Source organism: Gouania willdenowi, chromosome 4 (genome assembly GCF_900634775.1).
Source record: "Gouania willdenowi chromosome 4, fGouWil2.1, whole genome shotgun sequence".
Lineage (NCBI taxonomy): Eukaryota > Metazoa > Chordata > Actinopteri > Blenniiformes > Gobiesocidae > Gouania > Gouania willdenowi.
This window is the reverse complement of record NC_041047.1, coordinates 38607233-38629371: the sequence shown is the minus strand read 5'-3', so window position 1 is coordinate 38629371 and position 22139 is coordinate 38607233. Positions and strand designations below refer to the sequence as shown.

At 41.1% G+C, this 22139-nt stretch overlaps 1 protein-coding gene across 8 annotated transcripts in view; it reads right to left on the bottom strand.

Annotated features, from left to right (window-relative positions):
* szt2 (SZT2 subunit of KICSTOR complex) overlaps positions 1-22139 on the bottom strand; it is a 197923-nt gene that overhangs the window by 143483 nt on the left and 32301 nt on the right. For all 8 annotated transcript variants that reach the window (XM_028445251.1, XM_028445256.1, XM_028445254.1 and 5 more), the window contains exons 15-21: positions 21071-21276; positions 17744-17980; positions 17564-17642; positions 16733-16821; positions 13292-13460; positions 10573-10690; positions 10383-10490 (exon numbers count right to left, since the gene is read on the bottom strand). In XM_028445251.1, the coding sequence (XP_028301052.1) occupies positions 10383-10490; positions 10573-10690; positions 13292-13460; positions 16733-16821; positions 17564-17642; positions 17744-17980; positions 21071-21276 (1006 nt within the window). The remainder of the gene's footprint in view (positions 1-10382; positions 10491-10572; positions 10691-13291; positions 13461-16732; positions 16822-17563; positions 17643-17743; positions 17981-21070; positions 21277-22139) is intronic.

Genomic DNA, 22139 nt, shown 5'->3' with positions numbered 1-22139 from the left:
GCGTAGGTATGGCGAGGGATTTTCCTGTGTCATGATAGGCCCCTCCCACTTTTCACAGCCTGCTCTATTTGCCATAGCAATGTGCTTCCATCTAATAAGATTCATCCTACAGTGTTTTGAAGTCAACACGACATATCGTCTGTCCACTACAGCTGCTCGTGTAGGACGACCACATAAGTGGCGCCCTCTGAGAACGCAAGGCATTGTGGGTAAATTGGTTATCGTTTGTTGTTTAGCTGTGGACAGTGATCGTGTGTATCAAATATGAAGCAGTTTGAACTTTGCACTCTAGAGTTATAAGCGTTTTCGTATAACGGCGTAGTTATGGCGAGGGATTTTCCTGTGTCATGATAGGCCCCTCCCACTTTTCACAGCCTGCTCTATTTGCCATAGCAATGTGCTTCCATCTAATAAGATTCATCCTACAGTGTTTTGAAGTCAACACAACATGTCGTCTTGCCGCTAGAGCTGCTGGCGTAGGACGGCCCAAGAAGCGGCGCCCTCTGAGAGCGCAAGGCATTGTGGGTGTTTTTGGTTATCGTTTGTTGTTTGGGGCTGTACGGTCATCATGTGTAATAAATATGAAGCACTTTGAACTTTGCATTCTGGAGTTGTAAGCGTTTTCGTATAACGGCGTAGTTATGGCGAAGGATTTTCCTGTGTCATGATAGGCCCCTCCCACTTTTCACAGCATGCTCTATTTGCCATAGCAATGTGCTTCCATCTAAAAAGATTCATCCTACAGTGTTTTGAAGTCAACACGACATGTCGTCTTGCCGCTAGAGCTGCTGGCGTAGGACGACCACAGAAGCAGCGCCCTCTGAGAACGCAAGGCATTGTGGGTAAATTGGTTATCGTTTGTTGTTTAGCTCTGGACAGTGATCGTGTGTATCAAATATGAAGCACTTTGAACTTTGCATTCTGGAGTTGCAAGCGTTTTCGTATAACGGCGTAGTTATGGCGAGGGATTTTCGTGTGTGATTATAGGCCCCTCCCACTGGCCATGATGGGTAATTTGGTCATCGAGCGTTGTTTATGGATGGACAATCATCGTGTGTCTCAAATATGAAGCAGTTTGAACTTTGCATTGAAGCGTTATAAGCATTTTCCTATTATAGCGTGCTGATGGCGAAGGATTCTCCCGTGTCATTATAGGCCCCTCCCACTGATCACAGCCTGTTTTTTCTTCCATAGCAATTTGCTCCCCTCTGTGTAGGTTCATCCTACAGTGTTTGAAGTCAACACGACATATCGTCTGTCCGCTACAGCTGCTCGTGTAAGACGACCACAGAAGCGGCGCCCTCTGAGAACGCAAGGCATTGTGGGTAAATTGGTTATCGTTTGTTGTTTAGCTCTGGACAGTGATCGTGTGTATCAAATATGAAGCAGTTTGAACTTTGCACTCTAGAGTTATAAGCGTTTTCGTATAACGGCGTAGGTATGGCGAGGGATTTTCCTGTGTCATGATAGGCCCCTCCCACTTTTACAGCCTGCTCTATTTGCCATAGCAATGTGCTTCCATCTAATAAGGTTCATCCTACAGTGTTTTGAAGTCAACACGACATATCGTCTGTCCGCTACAGCTGCTCGTGTTGGACGACCACAGAAGCGGCGCCCTCTGAGAACGCAAGGCATTGTGGGTAAATTGGTTATCGTTTGTTGTTTAGCTCTGGACAGTGATCGTGTGTATGAAATATGAAGCAGTTTGAACTTTGCACTCTAGAGTTATAAGCGTTTTCGTATAACGGCGTAGTTATGGCGAGGGATTTTCCTGTGTCATGATAGGCCCCTCCCACTTTTCACAGCCTGCTCTATTTGCCATAGAAATGTGCTTCCATCTAATAAGATTCATCCTACAGTGTTTTGAAGTCCACACGACATATCGTCTGTCCGCTACAGCTGCTCGTGTTGGACGACCACAGAAGCGGCGCCCTCTGAGAACGCAAGGCATTATGGGTAAATTGGTTCTCGAGTTTTGTTTACGGCTGTACGGTCATCATGTGTATCAAATATGGAGCAGTTTGAACTTTGCACTCTAGAGTTATAAGCGTTTTCGTATAACGGCGTAGTTATGGCGAGGGATTTTCGTGTGTGATTATAGGCCCCTCCCGCTGGCCATGATGGGTAATTTGGTCATCGAGCGTTGTTTATGGATGGACAATCATCGTGTGTATCAAATATGAAGCGGTTTGAACTTTGCATTGGAGCGTTATAAGCATTTTCCTATTATAGCGTGCTGATGGCGAAGGATTCTCCTGTGTCATGATAGGCCCCTCCCACTTTTCACAGCCTGGTATATTTTCCATCGCAATGTGCGTCCATCTAATAAGATTCATCCTACAGTGTTTTCAAGTCAACAAGACATATCGTCTTTCCACTACAGCTGCTCGTGTAGGACGACCACAGAAGCGGCGCCCTCTGAGAACGCAAGGCATTGTGGGTAAATTGGCTATCGTTTGTTGTTTAGCTCTGGACAGTGATCGTGTGTATCAAATATGAAGCAGTTTGAACTTTGCAATCTAGAGTTATAAGCGTTTTCGTATAACGGCGTATTAATGGCGAGGGATTTTCTTGTGTCATTATAGGCCCCTCCCACTGGCCATGATGGATAATTTTGTCATTGAGCGTTGTTTATGGATGGACAATCATCGTGTGTATTAAATATGAAGCAGTTTGAACTTTGCATTGAAGCGTTATAAGCATTTTCCTATTATAGCGTGCTGATGGCGAAGGATTCTCCCGTGTAATTATAGGCCCCTCCCACTGATCACAGCCTGTTTTTTCTTCCATAGCAATTTGCTCCCCTCTGTGTAGGTTCATCCTACAGTGTTTTGAAGTCAACACGACATATCGTCTGTCCGCTACAGCTGCTCGTGTTGGACGACCACAGAAGTGGCGCCCTCTGAGAACGCAAGGCATTATGGGTAAATTGGTTCTCGAGTTTTGTTAATGGCTGTACGGTCATCATGTGTATCAAATATGAAGCAGTTTGAACTTTGCATTCTAGAGTTATAAGCTTTTTCCTAGAACGGCGTCCTGTAAATGCTAACCGTGTACGTGACCTTAAATGACACCGGTCGAAAACACAAGGCATGATGGGAAATGTTTCAAAGCAGTCATGACCAAGCTTGGGCACATGTCCTTTGTGTGAAATTTGAAGCTGATCGAAGTTTGTGTGTCAGAGTTATGGAGATTTGGAATTTTTTGCGTGCTAACGAAAATTAGCATTGCAGTTTTGTGGCGGCGCCACGACCAAATCGTGACAGATACAAAAATTCTTTCGATAACTTTTCATCTTCAATGGGTCCTATGTGGTGTTGCCAAGTTTTAAGCGAATCGGATGAATCCCCTCAGACTAGATAGCGCAGATGCGTTTCGAGGGCGAAACGCCATTTTTGACCTTTGACCCAAGATGGCTGACTTCCTGTTTGGTTTTGGGCGGGGTCACAATGTAACTTTTTGCTCATTCTGGGGCGAAGACTACATGTGGCGATTTTCGTGCAAATCGGTCAGACCTGGCGGTCGTGTGGTTCCATCGTTTGTTTTGGCGGCGAAAACGCACGCTACGCTACGCTACGCGTGCGTTTTCTGTCCGTTTTTTTTCACGCCACCAAATTATCAAATTTTTCGCCAGGCCTGAGGTGCGTGCAAATTTCGGTGAGTTTTCAGGCATTTTTAGGGGGTCGAATTAGCGATCAAAGGCGGGCGGGGTATAATAATAATAATAATTAAAGCCGCGAGCGGCGTCATAGGTTCCGATGAAGCGGCCGGGGGCGGTAACCCACGGTCACGTATACCACTGTTTTGGGAATTGGCCTGAGCAAATTTGGTGTAAATTGGTGTAAAAACAACTGAGATATTGCATTTACCAAGAAATGGCGAAAGATTTTCCTGTGTCATGATAGGCCCCTCCCACTTTTCACAGCCTGCTCTATTTGCCTTAGCAATGTGCTTCCATCTAATAAGATTCATCCTACAGTGTTTTGAAGTCAACACGACATGTCGTCTTTCTGCCAGAGCTGCTGGCGTAGGACGGCCCAAGAAGCGGCCCCCTCTGAGAGCGCAAAGCATTGTGGGTGTTTTTGGTTATCGTTTGTTGTTTGGGGTTGTACGGTCATCATGTGTATCAAATATGAAGCACTTTGAACTTTGCATTCTGGAGTTGTAAGCGTTTTCGTATAACGGCGTAGTTATGGCGAGGGATTTTCCTGTGTCATTATAGGCCCCTCCCACAGGCCATGATGGGTAATTTGGTCATCGAGCGTTGTTCATGGATGGACAATCATCGTGTGTATCAAATATGAAGCAGTTTGAACTTTGCACTCTAGAGTTATAGCATTTTCGTATAATGGCGTAGTTATGGCGAGGGATTTTCGTGTGTCATTATAGGCCCCTCCCACTGGCCATGATGGGTAATTTGGTCATCGAGCATTGTTTATGGATGGACAATCATCGTGTGTCTCAAATATGAAGCAGTTTGAACTTTGCATTGAAGCGTTATAAGCATTTTCCTATTATAGCGTGCTGATGGCGAAGGATTCTCCCGTGTCATTATAGGCCCCTCCCACTGATCACAGCCTGTTTTTTCTTCCATAGCAATTTGCTACCCTCTGTGTAGGTTCATCCTACAGTGTTTTGAAGTCAACACGACATATCGTCTGTCCGCTACAGATGCTCGTGTTGGACGACCACAGAAGCGGCGCCCTCAGAGAACGCAAGGCATTGTGGGTAAATTGGTCATTGTGTATTGTTTAGCTCTGGACAGTGATCGTGTGTATCAAATATGAAGCAGTTTGAACTTTGCATTCTAGAGTTATAAGCGTTTTCGTATAACGGCGTAGGTATGGCGAGGGATTTTCCTGTGTCACGATAGGCCCCTCCCACTTTTCACAGCCTGCTCTATTTGCCATAGCAATGTGCTTCCATCTAATAAGATTCATCCTACAGTGTTTTGAAGTCAACACGACATATCGTCTGTCCACTACAGCTGCTCGTGTAGGACGACCACATAAGTGGCGCCCTCTGAGAACGCAAGGCATTGTGGGTAAATTGGTTATCGTTTGTTGTTTAGCTGTGGACAGTGATCGTGTGTATCAAATATGAAGCAGTTTGAACTTTGCACTCTAGAGTTATAAGCGTTTTCGTATAACGGCGTTGTTATGGCGAGGGATTTTCCTGTGTCATGATAGGCCCCTCCCACTTTTCACAGCCTGCTCTATTTGCCATAGCAATGTGCTTCCATCTAATAAGATTCATCCTACAGTGTTTTGAAGTCAACACGACATATCGTCTGTCCGCTACAGCTGCTCGTGTAGGACGACCACAGAAGCGGCGCCCTCTGAGAACGCAAGGCATTGTGGGTAAATTGGTTATCGTTTGTTGTTTAGCTCTGAACAGTAATCGTGTTTATCAAATATGAAGCAGTTTGAACTTTGCATTCTAGAGTTATAAGCGTTTTCGTATAACGGCGTAGTTATGGCGAGGGATTTTCGTGTGTCATTATAGGCCCCTCCCACTGGCCATGATGGGTAATTTGGTCATCGAGCGTTGTTTATGGATGGACAATCATCGTGTGTATCAAATATGAAGCACTTTGAACTTTGCATTGAAGCGTTATAAGCATTTTCCTATTATAGCGTGCTGATGGCGAAGGATTCTCCCGTGTCATTATAGGCCCCTCCCACTGCTCACAGCCTGTTTTTTCTTCCATAGCAATTTGCTCCCCTCTGTGTAGGTTCATCCTAAAGTGTTTTGAAGTCAACACGACATATTGTCTGTCCGCTACAGATGCTCGTGTTGGACGACCACAGAAGCGGCGCCCTCTGAGAACGCAAGGCATTATGGGTAAATTGGTGCTCGAGTTTTGTTAATGGCTGTACGGTCATCATGTGTATCAAATATGAAGCAGTTTGAACTTTGCATTCTAGAGTTATAAGCTTTTTCCTAGAACGGCGTCCTGTAAATGCTAACCGTGTACATGACCTTAAATGACACCGGTCGAAAACACAAGGCATGATGGGAAATGTTTCAAAGCAGTCATGACCAAGCTTGGGCACATGTCCTTTGTGTGAAATTTGAAGCTGATCGAAGTTTGTGTGTCAGAGTTATGGAGATTTGGAATTTTTTGCGTGCTAACGAAAATTAGCATTGCATTTTTGTGGCGGCGCCACGACCAAACCGTGACAGATACGAAAATTCTTTTGATAACTTTTCATCTTCAATGGGTCCTATGTGGTGTTGCCAAGTTTTAAGCGAATCGGATGAATCCCCTCAGACTAGTTCGCGCAGATGCGTTTCGAGGGCGAAACGCCATTTTTGACCTTTGACCCAAGATGGCTGACTTCCTGTTTGGTTTTGGGCGGGGTCACAATGTAACTTTTTGCTCATTCTGGGGCGGAGACTACACGTGGCGTTTTTCGTACATATCGGTCAAACCTGGCGGTCGTGCGGTTCCATCGTTTTTTTGGCGGCGAAAACGCACGCTACGCGTGCGTTTTCTGTCCGTTTTTTTTCACGCCACCTAATTATCAAATTTTTCGCCAGGCCTGAGGTGCGTGCAAATTTCGGTGAGTTTTCGGGCATTTTTAGGGGGTCGAATTAGCGATCAAAGGCGGGCGGGGTATAATAATAAAACGATATAATAGCGAAAACAATAGGTTCCTCTGTCCCATTCTGGGACATCGGAACCTAATTAAAGCCGCGAGCGGCGTCATAGGTTCCGATGAAGCGGCCGGGGGCGGTAACCCACGGTCACGTATACCACTGTTTTGGGAATTGGCCTGAGCAAATTTGGTGTAAATTGGTGTAAAAACAACTGAGATATTGCATTTACCAAGAAATGGCGAAAGATTTTCCTGTGTCATGATAGGCCCCTCCCACTTTTCACAGCCTGCTCTATTTGCCTTAGCAATGTGCTTCCATCTAATAAGATTCATCCTACAGTGTTTTGAAGTCAACACGACATGTCGTCTTTCTGCCAGAGCTGCTGGCGTAGGACGGCCCAAGAAGCGGCCCCCTCTGAGAGCGCAAAGCATTGTGGGTGTTTTTGGTTATCGTTTGTTGTTTGGGGTTGTACGGTCATCATGTGTATCAAATATGAAGCACTTTGAACTTTGCATTCTGGAGTTGTAAGCGTTTTCGTATAACGGCGTAGTTATGGCGAAGGATTTTCCTGTGTCATTATAGGCCCCTCCCACTGGCCATGATGGGTAATTTGGTCATCGAGCGTTGTTCATGGATGGACAATCATCGTGTGTATCAAATATGAAGCAGTTTGAACTTTGCACTCTAGAGTTATAGCATTTTCGTATAATGGCGTAGTTATGGCGAGGGATTTTCGTGTGTCATTATAGGCCCCTCCCACTGGCCATGATGGGTAATTTGGTCATCGAGCATTGTTTATGGATGGACAATCATCGTGTGTCTCAAATATGAAGCAGTTTGAACTTTGCATTGAAGCGTTATAAGCATTTTCCTATTATAGCGTGCTGATGGCGAAGGATTCTCCCGTGTCATTATAGGCCCCTCCCACTGATCACAGCCTGTTTTTTCTTCCATAGCAATTTGCTACCCTCTGTGTAGGTTCATCCTACAGTGTTTTGAAGTCAACACGACATATCGTCTGTCCGCTACAGATGCTCGTGTTGGACGACCACAGAAGCGGCGCCCTCAGAGAACGCAAGGCATTGTGGGTAAATTGGTCATTGTGTATTGTTTAGCTCTGGACAGTGATCGTGTGTATCAAATATGAAGCAGTTTGAACTTTGCATTCTAGAGTTATAAGCGTTTTCGTATAACGGCGTAGGTATGGCGAGGGATTTTCCTGTGTCATGATAGGCCCCTCCCACTTTTCACAGCCTGCTCTATTTGCCATAGCAATGTGCTTCCATCTAATAAGATTCATCCTACAGTGTTTTGAAGTCAACACGACATATCGTCTGTCCACTACAGCTGCTCGTGTAGGACGACCACATAAGTGGCGCCCTCTGAGAACGCAAGGCATTGTGGGTAAATTGGTTATCGTTTGTTGTTTAGCTGTGGACAGTGATCGTGTGTATCAAATATGAAGCAGTTTGAACTTTGCACTCTAGAGTTATAAGCGTTTTCGTATAACGGCGTTGTTATGGCGAGGGATTTTCCTGTGTCATGATAGGCCCCTCCCACTTTTCACAGCCTGCTCTATTTGCCATAGCAATGTGCTTCCATCTAATAAGATTCATCCTACAGTGTTTTGAAGTCAACACGACATATCGTCTGTCCGCTACAGCTGCTCGTGTAGGACGACCACAGAAGCGGCGCCCTCTGAGAACGCAAGGCATTGTGGGTAAATTGGTTATCGTTTGTTGTTTAGCTCTGAACAGTAATCGTGTTTATCAAATATGAAGCAGTTTGAACTTTGCATTCTAGAGTTATAAGCGTTTTCGTATAACGGCGTAGTTATGGCGAGGGATTTTCGTGTGTCATTATAGGCCCCTCCCACTGGCCATGATGGGTAATTTGGTCATCGAGCGTTGTTTATGGATGGACAATCATCGTGTGTATCAAATATGAAGCACTTTGAACTTTGCATTGAAGCGTTATAAGCATTTTCCTATTATAGCGTGCTGATGGCGAAGGATTCTCCCGTGTCATTATAGGCCCCTCCCACTGCTCACAGCCTGTTTTTTCTTCCATAGCAATTTGCTCCCCTCTGTGTAGGTTCATCCTAAAGTGTTTTGAAGTCAACACGACATATTGTCTGTCCGCTACAGATGCTCGTGTTGGACGACCACAGAAGCGGCGCCCTCTGAGAACGCAAGGCATTATGGGTAAATTGGTGCTCGAGTTTTGTTAATGGCTGTACGGTCATCATGTGTATCAAATATGAAGCAGTTTGAACTTTGCATTCTAGAGTTATAAGCTTTTTCCTAGAACGGCGTCCTGTAAATGCTAACCGTGTACATGACCTTAAATGACACCGGTCGAAAACACAAGGCATGATGGGAAATGTTTCAAAGCAGTCATGACCAAGCTTGGGCACATGTCCTTTGTGTGAAATTTGAAGCTGATCGAAGTTTGTGTGTCAGAGTTATGGAGATTTGGAATTTTTTGCGTGCTAACGAAAATTAGCATTGCATTTTTGTGGCGGCGCCACGACCAAACCGTGACAGATACGAAAATTCTTTTGATAACTTTTCATCTTCAATGGGTCCTATGTGGTGTTGCCAAGTTTTAAGCGAATCGGATGAATCCCCTCAGACTAGTTCGCGCAGATGCGTTTCGAGGGCGAAACGCCATTTTTGACCTTTGACCCAAGATGGCTGACTTCCTGTTTGGTTTTGGGCGGGGTCACAATGTAACTTTTTGCTCATTCTGGGGCGGAGACTACACGTGGCGTTTTTCGTACATATCGGTCAAACCTGGCGGTCGTGCGGTTCCATCGTTTTTTTGGCGGCGAAAACGCACGCTACGCGTGCGTTTTCTGTCCGTTTTTTTTCACGCCACCTAATTATCAAATTTTTCGCCAGGCCTGAGGTGCGTGCAAATTTCGGTGAGTTTTCGGGCATTTTTAGGGGGTCGAATTAGCGATCAAAGGCGGGCGGGGTATAATAATAAAACGATATAATAGCGAAAACAATAGGTTCCTCTGTCCCATTCTGGGACATCGGAACCTAATAAATAATAATAGGAAATAAAAGCGAAAACAATAGGTTCCTCTGTCCCATTCTGGGACATCGGAACCTAATTATGTAAACTAAATGACAATTTAATTGTGATTACAACAGTGACATTTTTTTAATAACAATTATAAGTACGCCATAATTGTAATTATTAATTATGCGATTACAATTATAATTGACCCCGACCCTGATACTGACAAAAAAGGTTCAGACACCGACACCAAAAATATTAAAACCAATATTTTCATTTATTATGAAGCCTAACAAGGAAACCAAGAGATGAAAAACATATTAGATGACTAGCATATTTTTTGGTGCATTTTACAGCTGACTCTGTTTATTAATGTGCAATAATGTACATTTAATTAATCAATAATTTACATTCGAATTCAAATGCTAAAAGAAAGCTAACACAAGAGGAGATTAAGTTTTATGGAGTTATTTATTTCAGGATCAGTAATTGTGGTTAACTGAATTTGAACTTTAGTAATTGTAATTGACTTTGAGGTGGGGGAAATTATATTTGTTATTTTAATTATAATTGGGAAAAATGCCAGTCATGGTAATCATTATGGAGTTGAAATTTAACATGGATAATTAAAGATGTAATTGTAATGTAAAAATGCAATTGATCCCAACCTTGGCAGAGACACATGGGGAGCCACGGTCCAACTGGGACTGTCTGTGTTACTGCTGCTGTGGAGCAGGAGGAGGTCAACGTACCTGTGCTGAACGTCAGGAAGAAAAGTTCCACCTGCTGGCATCTGGGGAGCAGCTGGATGAGGTCAAACTGGAAAGGAACTATGGAGATGTTGTCCTCAGAGGTCAGCCCTATGCACGCACGCACACGCACACACACACACAGCGTTTGTCTGGAGTTCAGCATTGGACAGTGAACTCTGAGGCTTGTTACCTTTGGTGTCTTTCAGTCTGGAGGGCAGACAACAGACCTGGTCCTTGTTCCGACACAGCTGACTCACATACTCAAACGTCATCATGGTGGACATACAGCTCAGATCCTTAGGGAAGATCTAAAACAAGACAAAGTGTCACCTTACGCTAAAGTAGGGGTTCTCAACCTGAGGGTCAGGACCAAAATTGGGATCACGAGACACTGGGAGGGGGTGTCCAGATGCCTTCAAGAAATTAAAATTATTTTCTGAACAATTTCAGCCCATTTTTGCTTATTTTTACCATTTCTCTGCAACTACACTAAACTTGCCATATTTTAGCCTATTTTCATCACTTTTTCTTGCCGTATTTTTGCTCCTTTTAATGCATATGTTGATCCATTATTGCTCTTTTCACCCTATTTCATGCTTATTTTTGCCAATTCAACCACATTCCCAATTTGTCATGTCCATTATTTGCCAATTTAAACAAATTGTCTGATTTTGGCCACTCTAACTTACAACCTTTAACTAATTCCTGTGGTTTTTAAAATCACATTTCACCACCATTTCTGATTACTTTTAATCAATTTTATTTCTTTAAGACGACTACAAACTATACTTATTTAGATCCATTACAAAGAGTGAAATATTTTAAGCCTTTATTTCTTCACTGTGGACATTTTGCATGTCATTTTAAAATCAAGGTCCAGAGTCTGGAGGAAAAGTGGAGGAGAGCCACAGAATGAAGCCGACTGCCATCGCAGCATCTACCAGGAAGTTTTATAGCACTTCACACTTCCTTCTAATGACGAGCTTTATGGAGATCCTGATTTCAGTTTCCAGTAGGACTCGGCTCCTCCCCACACCGCCACCCACCACACTGAGTTGGACTGGCACAACATAAACATAAAAAAACAGGACAAAAGCTTAAAATATTTCACTTTTGTTCAGAAGCGGGTGACAAAATAATAACCTCATTTTCTTTAGTTCTTTTTACTCCCGAAAAAATCCAAAATTGAATAACAGTGATCTGCTCAGATTTCAGAAACCTTCTTTCCATTTTGAATAAACGCATTATCCAGATTTAACCCATTCTAAAAACCAAATCTGATTAAATTAATTGTGAACTGCTGACCCAGTGATTTATCAGTTAGATCAAATTATTTGTGGATTTTTGTGGAAAACTGAAAGTTTTCTTAGAAAGAAACCTATATAAAGGTGCAACCTATACTCTGGATCAGTGTTTCTCAAATGGGGGTACGTGTATCCCTAGGAGTACGCGATGGCACAACAGGGTGTCAGTCTTGCTCCCACACCAAGCATGAGACGACTAGAAAGAAAAAAAAAACATAAAAATAAATCTATTCAGGAGCCACTAAATCCGTGTTTGTCAACCTTGGGATCAGGAGCCCGAGTGGGGTCGCCTGAAATATCTGAAAAATCAAAATACATTTTTTTTAGTTTGTAATTATTATTTTAATTAAAAAAAAAAAAAAAAAAAAAAAACAATCTTAAACAACTGTATTTTTGTGAATATAGTTTAACTAAAGTGCTGTAAAAAAAAATAAATATATATATATATATATATATGTGTGTGTATATATATATATATATATATATATATATATATATATATATATATATATATACTGTATATACAGTATCTGAACTCAAAGATGATCGAAAACTAATTCTAGAAAAAAAATGTCTTTGGGGTCGCCAGAAATTCTTCATATTAAAAAGGGGTCACGACCCAAAAAATGTTTATTATTATGTTATTATTTACAAAATAAAAATTATTTAAAGTGTGTGTCATCACTTGTTCATTCTATCATTATGCTCTATAGTTTTTTAAAATAGTTTTCAAAGTAAAATGTTGTAGTTGGACAAAGGGGGACTTGGCTTCAGAAATAAGAGAAAGGGGGTACGAGAACCAAAAACGTTTGAGAACCACCCTTATGCTGCGTTCACACCGAATGTGTTTTCTGTGGCACCGGACGTGTCTGCCGCACAAAACGTACCACAGGTTTCGCAGGGTCAAAAAATGTTCCCATTTGCTTCATATGCGCGTTTGAAGCTAAGCACCGCCCACAAGCAACACATCCAACTGAGTTTCACTGCCTGCTGAAGCGAGGAGCTTTGCTCCTTTTTCTCTTCTCATAAACATAAACCACCAGTGAAAAAAGCCGATGTGATTAGTGGCTAATGCTATCCTAGCTCAGTGCCGACTTTCAAAGTTGAAAACTACAGAGAGAACTTTTACCTGCTACTACCACCTCCTCACTGATTCTCCTCCATGCCTAATCCTTCCTAGTCCTGTCCCGGTTATAAAGGCCGTGTCATACAGCTCCAGGTGGTCACACACAGCTTCTACTCTATGGTTGAATGGGTGAACAGACCGGTGTCCGTGTTGACGGCCTGACGTCATCGTCAACAAAGACTCTGATTGGCTTTCGTCATGCGAAACAGTTGCAGGAGTTCAATATTTTCAACTATTGAGAATGTGTGAATATGATGAAAAATCGGGAGCACGCTCGCACAGCCAACACTCTTGAAGCGAGGATCGGACCGCACCACCGCAGAGGAAAGATTTCGCATCTGGGACGCATCTATCCATTGACTTTGTATGTATTCTGGACGAACAAACACTTCGTGACGCATCCGGTGTGAACGCACCCTAAGTAAGAAGACAGATCAAAGACAGACAGGTCATTTCTCTAATAGCTTTGCTGCACTCACGGCGTGAGGAATCTTGTGGTACTGGAGGTTCTGAAAGTGACTTTGTTGGTCGGGGCAGGAGAGCACTGTGCCGCTCTGTGGTTCCACCCAGCACTCCGTCACCAGGCTCAGCTCAGTGTCCACGTCCACAGCCTCCACCTCAGTATCATTGTCATCATCTGTGGAGAAACTGGAGGCCACAAAAAGCCAAAACAAGTAACTCTTAATGATTTCACACCATCACTGTGTACTTATTGTTTTTACAAATCAATACTATAATTTAAAACAGAGATCAGATATTTTCTTACATTCTTACATGCAGTTATGGGCCAATGAAAATAGTAAAAAAAAGAGTATTGATTTAGATTTCCAGAGCGTGTCACCCAAGATCCAATGCATGTGACTAAACTTTAGTGATGAGAACAGACATTGTGCATACAGTGGGGCAAATAGTCAGGAGAGAGGCCTGTAATTTTCATCATAGGTATACCTCAACTATGAGAGACAAAATGATAAAAAAAAATCCAGAAAATGACATTGTAGGATTTTTAATGCATTTATTTGCAATTTATGGTGAAAAATAAGCATTTGGTCTATAATAAAAGTGAATCTCATTACTTTGTAATGTACCCTTTGTTGGCAATGACAGTGGTCAAATGTTTTCTGTAAGTCCTCACAAGGTTTTCACACACTGTTGCTGGTATTTTGGTCCATTCCTCCATGCAGATCTCCTCTAGAGCAGTGATGTTTTGGGGTTGTCGCTGGGCAACACGGACTTTCAACTCCCTCCAAAGATTTTCTATGGGGTTGAGATCTGGAGACTGGCTAGGCCACACCAGGACCTTGAAATGCTTCTTACGAAGCCACTCCTTTGTTGTTGTGAGTTTGGGATCATTGTTGTGCTGAAAGACACAGCCACGTTTCATCTTCAATACCCTTGCTGATGGAAGGAGGTTTTCACTCAAAATCTCACGATACATGACCCCATTCATTCTTTCCTTTACACAGATCAGTCGTCCTGGTCCCTTTGCAGAGAAACAGCCCCAAAGCATGATGTTACCACCGCCATGCTTTACAGTAGGTATGGTGTTCTTTCTCCTCCAATATGACCATATGACATTCGCCCATTCCTCTTCTGGATCATCCAAATGCTCTAGCAAACTTCAGACGGGCCTGGACATGTACTGGCTTAAGCATGGGGACACGTCTGGCACTGCAGGATTTGAGTCCTTGGCGGCATGGTGTTTTACTGATGGTAGCCTTTGTTACTTTGGTCCCAGCTCTCTGCAGGTTATTCACTACGTCCCCCCATGTGGTTCTGGGATTTTTGCTCACTGTTCTTGTGATCATTTTGACCCCACGGGGTGAGATCTTGCGTGAAGCCCCAGGTCGAGGAAGATTATCAATGGTCTTGTAAGTCTTCCATTTTCTAATAATTGCTCCCACAGTTGATTTATTCACACCAAGCTACTTACCTATTGCAGATTCAGTCTTCCCAGCTTGGTCCAGGTCTACAATTTTGTTTCTGGTGTCCTTTGACAGCTCTTTGGTCTTGGCCATAGTGGAGTTTGGAGTGTGACTGTTTGAGGTTGTGGACAGGTGTCTTTTATACTGATAACGAGTTCAAACAGGTGCCATTAATACAGAAGTTACAGGCCTGTGAGAGCCAGAAATATTGCTTGTTTGTAGGTGACCAAATACTTATTTTACCGAGGGATTTACCAATTAATTAATTAACAATCCTACGATGTGGATTTTTCATTTTGTCTCTCAAAGTTGAGGTATAACTAAGATGAAAATTACAGGCCTCTCTCATCTTTTTAAGTGGGAGTACTTGCACAATTGGTGGCTGACTAAATACTTTTTTTGCCCCACTGTAACTCAAAGATGATCAAATTTCAGGGAGCTGAGGCATATGCTAAGTTGTTTACTGAAGGCCCAAACAAGTTCCAGACCCAAACATACACTAACTTTTTTTTCCAAATTTGAGGAGCTGGCATGTCCATTAAATAAAATGTATAGCAGATCTTTTTCTATATTCTGAGAGAGTAGGTGGAGCTGTATTACTATACCAAATTTCAGTTTTCTATGTGATGTAGTTTCTGAGATATTGGAAGCTGAAAATGGAAGAAAAATAAAAACGAGCAAAAATCTAAACACAGCCCCCTCACTAAATTGTCCATATCTCAAAAAGTCTTCATTTGATCAAACTAAAAATGTACAGTGTAACTATTAAATAATCACGGAACAATTGGTAAAAATGTCAGAATTTTTTGAGACTAAAGTGCATGGGCCATTTGTGAAATGACATGGAATGACCCATACTTAACCGCCCCATGATGCATTTCAAGCGATCACATCCCCTTTTCAAAACAAAAGCATCTCTTCTTGTCTTCCATTAGTTTTTTTAACACTTTTGTAAATAAGGCTCTTGTTTTGAAATTAACCGGAAGTTTCGTCAGTAGCGAATGGTGGACAACAGGGAATCTTTAAAATGTGTGAATGAAATGAGTTTCTGTGAGTTTTATGGATTAAATGAGCACATGTTGATATTCTACTTAATCACTTTTCTTAAAATGCTTTCAGAACTTTCAAAGGTGGAGAATCAACAGAGATATTTAGGCTCAGTGTGCTTCAGGTTTTTGTCGTCGTAGGTTCCAAATGCATCTTGGGAAACTTGGAAATACACTTCAGTGGGAATGGTCATCATCCTAATCATACTAAATTACATCAAATTTCAATGTCATTTTTTCCAATTTTAACCATTTGTCATGCCCATTATTCGCCAGTTAAAACTACTGGTAATTGTTCCAATATTGATACTTTGAACCCTTTTTACCTCCTTTTTTCTGTTCTTGGCCACTTTAATTTGCTAATTTTAACCAATTTCTGTGATTTTTAAAATATCATTTTACCACCATTTTTGGTCACTTTTAACCCATTTTATTTCTGATTAAAAGAAGGATTTACATTTTTATGATGACAATATACTATAGAACAAAAAATAATAAACTTCTTGGATAACAGTGAATATTATTCAGATGAATAAATAAATGTGGTTATCACAGATTCATAGAACAATGGATCATCATTTTGCTGAATTTATGGATGGACCCCAAAAATCTCTCCTTTGTTCCCCCTTATAGATGGCCCTGTCTCCACATGACTGCTCTTCACTGTTCATGTCTGTGTTCAACCACCTTCAGCTACAGTGGGGGTCCCCGCTCTCTGGGACCTTTATTTTGGAGGTCGCAGGCTGAAAAGTTTGAGAACCACTGCTCTAAAAAAAAGCTCGCCTTTTCCTTAGACTTGAGTGGTGACTTGTTTTTAAACAAGATGAGCAGCACTGATTTAGACTGTGTGCGTGCGTGTGGGCATGCATGCATGCGTGTAACTCCACCCTCTGTCACGGTTCATAATTTGTTGGATCCTTTTACAGTGTGGAACAGCGGGGGCTCTCACCTGTCCTTGGTGGAGATGGAATGAGGTGGAAACAGGATGTACTGAACAATACACGAGTGGCTCTCTTTGTCCGTGTCACTGGACATTCCCTGTAAAAAACAAAGACGCTGAGCTGCACATCACACACAACAGCGTGCGCGTACAGTACACACAGACAGACAGACAGACAGACAGACAGACAGACAGACAGACAGACAGACAGACGGGCACCTTTCACATTTGAACCTGTCAATCGGTATCGGTACTCAATGGTAGCAATTATTCGGTACTTTTGTGAGGTAATGAATTGTAAAATAAAAAATCTCAAAATGTAATAATGTACTATATTTATTTCAAAGAAGAAAAGAAGATATCAACTTTTCCCACTACCTGTTAATTCTCTTCCGGATAATTTTACCATCTAAAAAAGGTTATACTGTCAAAAAAAAGGTTCAGACGCCCACACCAAAAATATTTATACAAATATTTTCATAGATAAGGAAGCCTAACAAGATAACCAAGAGATGAGAATCAAATTAGATGATAGATAAAACTTTTTAGTTTATTTTACAGCTGATTTAAAACATGGCTCAGTAATTATGAGTAATTGTAATTGAACTTTAGTTATTGAGAACGTATTTGTAATTGAGTTTCAGGAGAAAAATAATACCTGCTATTTTAATTGTAATAGGAAAAAATGACATTGATCATGGATAATTGAAAAATCTAATTGACCCCAACCCTGGTTTAGGTACTGAAACATGGTACCGTATGATTTGATGTGAATCGGTAAAAAGTACCGAGTTTGGTACCCATCTCTACTCACACGTGCACTGTGGTGCTTTCCCGTACCTTCATTGGCAGCTCCAGCACCATGTTGATGATTCCGTCCCCGCTGGAAGCAAAATGAAAGCCTTCTGAAAGACGAATCCTGCACAGAGAAAAGAAGAAAGAGGTGAAATCGTTTCTGGTTCTAGATGTATTTGTGTAAAAGGAGTTTTGGCCGTAACAGTAAACTGTGTGTGGACTCACTCTGACAGCATGGAAAGAACGTGAGCCACGGCCTGCACGGCCACAGACGGGCCCTGGTTGTTCTGGACGGCCCACACCCAGCGCTGGTGCAGGAAGTAACGCGACAAAGAGGCCAGGGTGGACGAGGCCGTCCGATTGGCTGCCACGCTGAGGGGCACGGCACTGTTAGAAGGAGGCGGGATGTTCTCCATGTTGAAAATGAAGGGTGTCCTAAAGTCCTGCGGAAGCTTCTCATACCTGCAAAAACATTTTGTATATACAACGACAAAATAAAGAGCCTTTCGTCCACAATAAATGAGGATCAAATAATAACAGATTACAAGCTGACATGCTTTTATTTTGAAGTAGTGTGTATTAGGTAGTGTTGTGTTCAAGACCGCACTATCCGAGACCAAGACTTGCCCGAGACCAGAATGCACCGAGACCAAGACAAGACCAAGACTTTCGGGAGCCGAGACCGAGTCAAGACCAAGACCGAGACAAGCCGAGACCAAGACCAAGACCAAGACCATAAACATTTTTTTTTCAATTTAAAAAAATATATAAATAAATAAAATTATGACAAGGTTCAACAGTTAAATAACATCTCTCTTTAATTTTAGTTTATTTTAAATACATTTGACGGACAAAAAAGGTGCCTGCAAAAAATTAACTAAAATATTAAAACTACTACTGCTACTGATAAATTCACAATTATTCTACATATTTGAAAACAAGATTTTTTTGTCAGCTGAATGTACAGCAAGTGTTTAAAAGCATTTCTGCCAAGAAATAATGATTCTTGATTCTGATTCTTTCAGTTGTTCAGGTTTAACAGGTCACAGATTTCACAAGATAATTTTTTAGTTTGAAAAAGCCTTTACACAGGTTATTTTTATTAATTCACTTAGTTGATATAGTTTAATTTGGTAGCTGTAATGTAACTAGGATATTCAATTCACAAAGGTTTCCAACTGTAACTGTAAAAGTGAAACTTTCTGAAATAAAACTACAAACAAGTTGTCATCAGTGTAAAAAACATAGAGCTACAGGTAGATGTGAAACTAAATAAAACAAACAAACCCTGGAACAGTCATGTGACAAATTAATCAATTGTTCTTGTTGAGAATTATTATTATTATTCTGGAAACAGAAACTATAAAAATTAATTATATTGTGAACCTGTTTATATTGTGGGGAACATATTGTATACATACATGTAATTGGAGTCTAAAGACACAAAAAAAAAACACCACTTTAAAAGATAATAGACTAATATAAGACCTCTTTACAGTTATTTGACTCATTCTGTGATGCGCGGCGATGACGCGCTGGTGACGACATAATCCAAGATGGCGGCGGCCCGGACTACAGCCGATATTATGTAATAAAGCCTTAAAAGACATGGATATAATGAAAAGAGTGGATGGACAGATGCATAAACATGCAGACTTTCACACGGACACACAAGGACTTATTAAACACACACGGAGTTATTAAACACACACGGACCTCAGTAAACACGGTAAAAGGAACAGGCTTCACCGCTCGGCAGGCACTAGGACCCAGAAGCAGAGTAAGTGCGTCACCTATCCATCCTTCACAGGCTGTAATATCATCAGTTTATCATTTTATCAGTTATTAGAGCTACTGTCTTTACCAGGGAGATAATATTTATTACTGGTGATTGTTTTCTGGAGTTTTACTGGGATTTTTACCGGTGATTAGTTCATATCTCCCTTCTGCTCCGCGGTCCAAACTGACACCGCAGCCACACACACACACACACACACACACACACACACACAGTCACATTAAGGGAGGTTGCGGTCATTATACGGGGTGGATTAAATAATGACTAAAGGATTGTTTTATCCCGTTCTTCTCCGTGTTATTATCACATTATAAAAAAATTTAAAATAGCAGGAATTAGTGCTGGTCTCGAACGGTCTTGACGGAAAATCCCGAGTCCGGGCAGCCCGAGTCCAAGACAAGACCGAGTCAAAATGCTTCAGAGACCGAGACAAGACCAAGACCTTTAAAATTTGGTCTCGAGACCGGTCTCGAGACCAAGACCGGTCTTGACCACCCCAACACTAGTATTAGGATCCAATATTGATATCAGTCCAATATTAGCCAGAAAACAAATATCAGATTTTATTGGACTGCATCTAAAATCTCCGATATATATTATATTATATTTATTCAATTGTAGAATGCTGTAGATATTATGTTGAAGGTTAAAATTTATGTAATCAATTGGTTAATAATAAATGGATCAGTTTTTCTCATCCCTACTGTTGTTGACTATTGTTCTCTGTTTGAGTCCAAAAAAAATACAGAAATAAAAAACTTTTTTTTTTTTAAATTAAAAAAGTAAAGAAATAAATCAATACTTAAAGCGAGCATATCGATAATCGATTGTGCGAAAAAAATATTGCGATATATTGCCATATCGAGATATCGTCACACTCCTAACCCCTAGTGTGCAAGTGGGCAACAAAAATATGATCGATATCATTTTGTAATGTGGCTCTCAAATAGACAGTCATTTTGTTGACATTTAGTACTTTATCTGAATCATTTTGTATATTTTGTTTGTCTTTTTATTTAACTCTCTAAATTCCATTTTTCTTTGTTTATTATTATATTTTATTCCCTTTTTGCAACACATACAGACACCACACATCTCCATACCTCACACATTTCATTAATATAACATGTATAGTTACTAGGGGTGTGCATTGCCTGGCATCTGGTGATACGATTCGTATCCTGAGATATAGGTCACAATACGATATATGCCAATATTAAAGTATAAGGTGATTTTGTTTTTAATATATGACTTAAGAAACAACTAATCCGTAAATTTGTACACCTTCGTGAGTAGAATGTGCAATTATAAAACAAATATGTTTGTGTATTACAATAAAAAACAGCACTTAGTTGGAGAAGTTAGTTAGAATATCTGTGTATATCATGAAATAAACAGAGCAACTGATGAAGCTGATGAATTTACAGTAGGTGCCGTCGGGTCAGGTCTCCATCCTCTAGTTACAGTGTCAGTATCAGCTGTGCTGCAGTGAAGAGTTGATGTGCACCCCCGCGGTGGCTTAGCTGCAGTTACACTAACCACCGTGGTGTCACTATGGAGTCTGATTTCTAGATCCTGCCCTATGCTCCTTTAAGTAGTTATTTATTTTGTTAGATATGTTTGTTATTTATAACAATAATTAATATCATAATTAAAACCCTTCTTGTGTGTGGATCTGCATATTCTGGAGCTAATATGAAATGGTGTTTAATGGTGAAAATAGAACAGCAGTGAAGAGCCTCACAGACACAGACCTGATGAGCAGCTTCTCCAGAGGTTTATTGAGCACCACCACACAGGCTCGGTCCGACAGTGCCGGTTTGGGAGGGGGGACGGACGACGACTTGGATGGAGACGGATGGCCGATGATCCTCCTCTTGGTCTTGGGCGTTGCCTCTTTGTTCTGAATGCGATGAGGGAAGCGGAGCTTGAGGATAGACTCTCGCAGCTCATCCACAATCTGTGGCAACAGACAACATCACACTTCCATCAGAACCCCTGGGGCAGAGGTGGGCATTTGACTGAAGGGCCACATTATGTACGTTAATGTCAGCATTTAGAATAATGACCAATCTGAGCGTTAATGCAGGAAACAACAAAGGTTTGTTTGTTTTTCTGTCCTTCTGTGTATGTTTGTTGTTGTTTTGCTTGATGTATGTCTTTTGGAGTCATATTGTGTATTTGTGTTGTCGTTTTGTTTGCAGTACTGTGGGTTTGCTGACTGATTTTTCTGTTTTACTTGTCTTTACTTTTGTTGTAATTACTGTATGTATGTTTGAGTCATTTATTTTAGTATTTTTGTAAAAATACACTAGGCTACAAAATTATACAAAAGGCATAAAAAATTTACATAAAAGGACACGAATTGACAACAAAATACATAAAATGAATCACAAAAGAAAAAAAACTAATCCACAGAATGACAGGAAAATGTACCAAGTAACAACAATAACACACAAAATGACAACAGAAATTCAACACACAAAACAATGACAAAAATACATAAAACAACTGAAAGCATATAAAAAAGGAGACAAAGATAAACTAAACAGCAGCAAAAATACACAAAAGGGCAACAAAAATTCACAAAATAGAACAAAATACACAGAAGGACAATAACAAGACGCAAGACTACAAAAATATACATAATATATACAAATGGCACCAAAAATTAACAAAAAGACAGAATTACAAAATACATAAAATGGATTACAACAGACAAAAAACAACGGAAATACAAAGAACAACAGAAAAATATACATAGTAACAACAAAAAACCCACAAAACGACACCAAAAACACACAAAACGATAAACAAAACAAT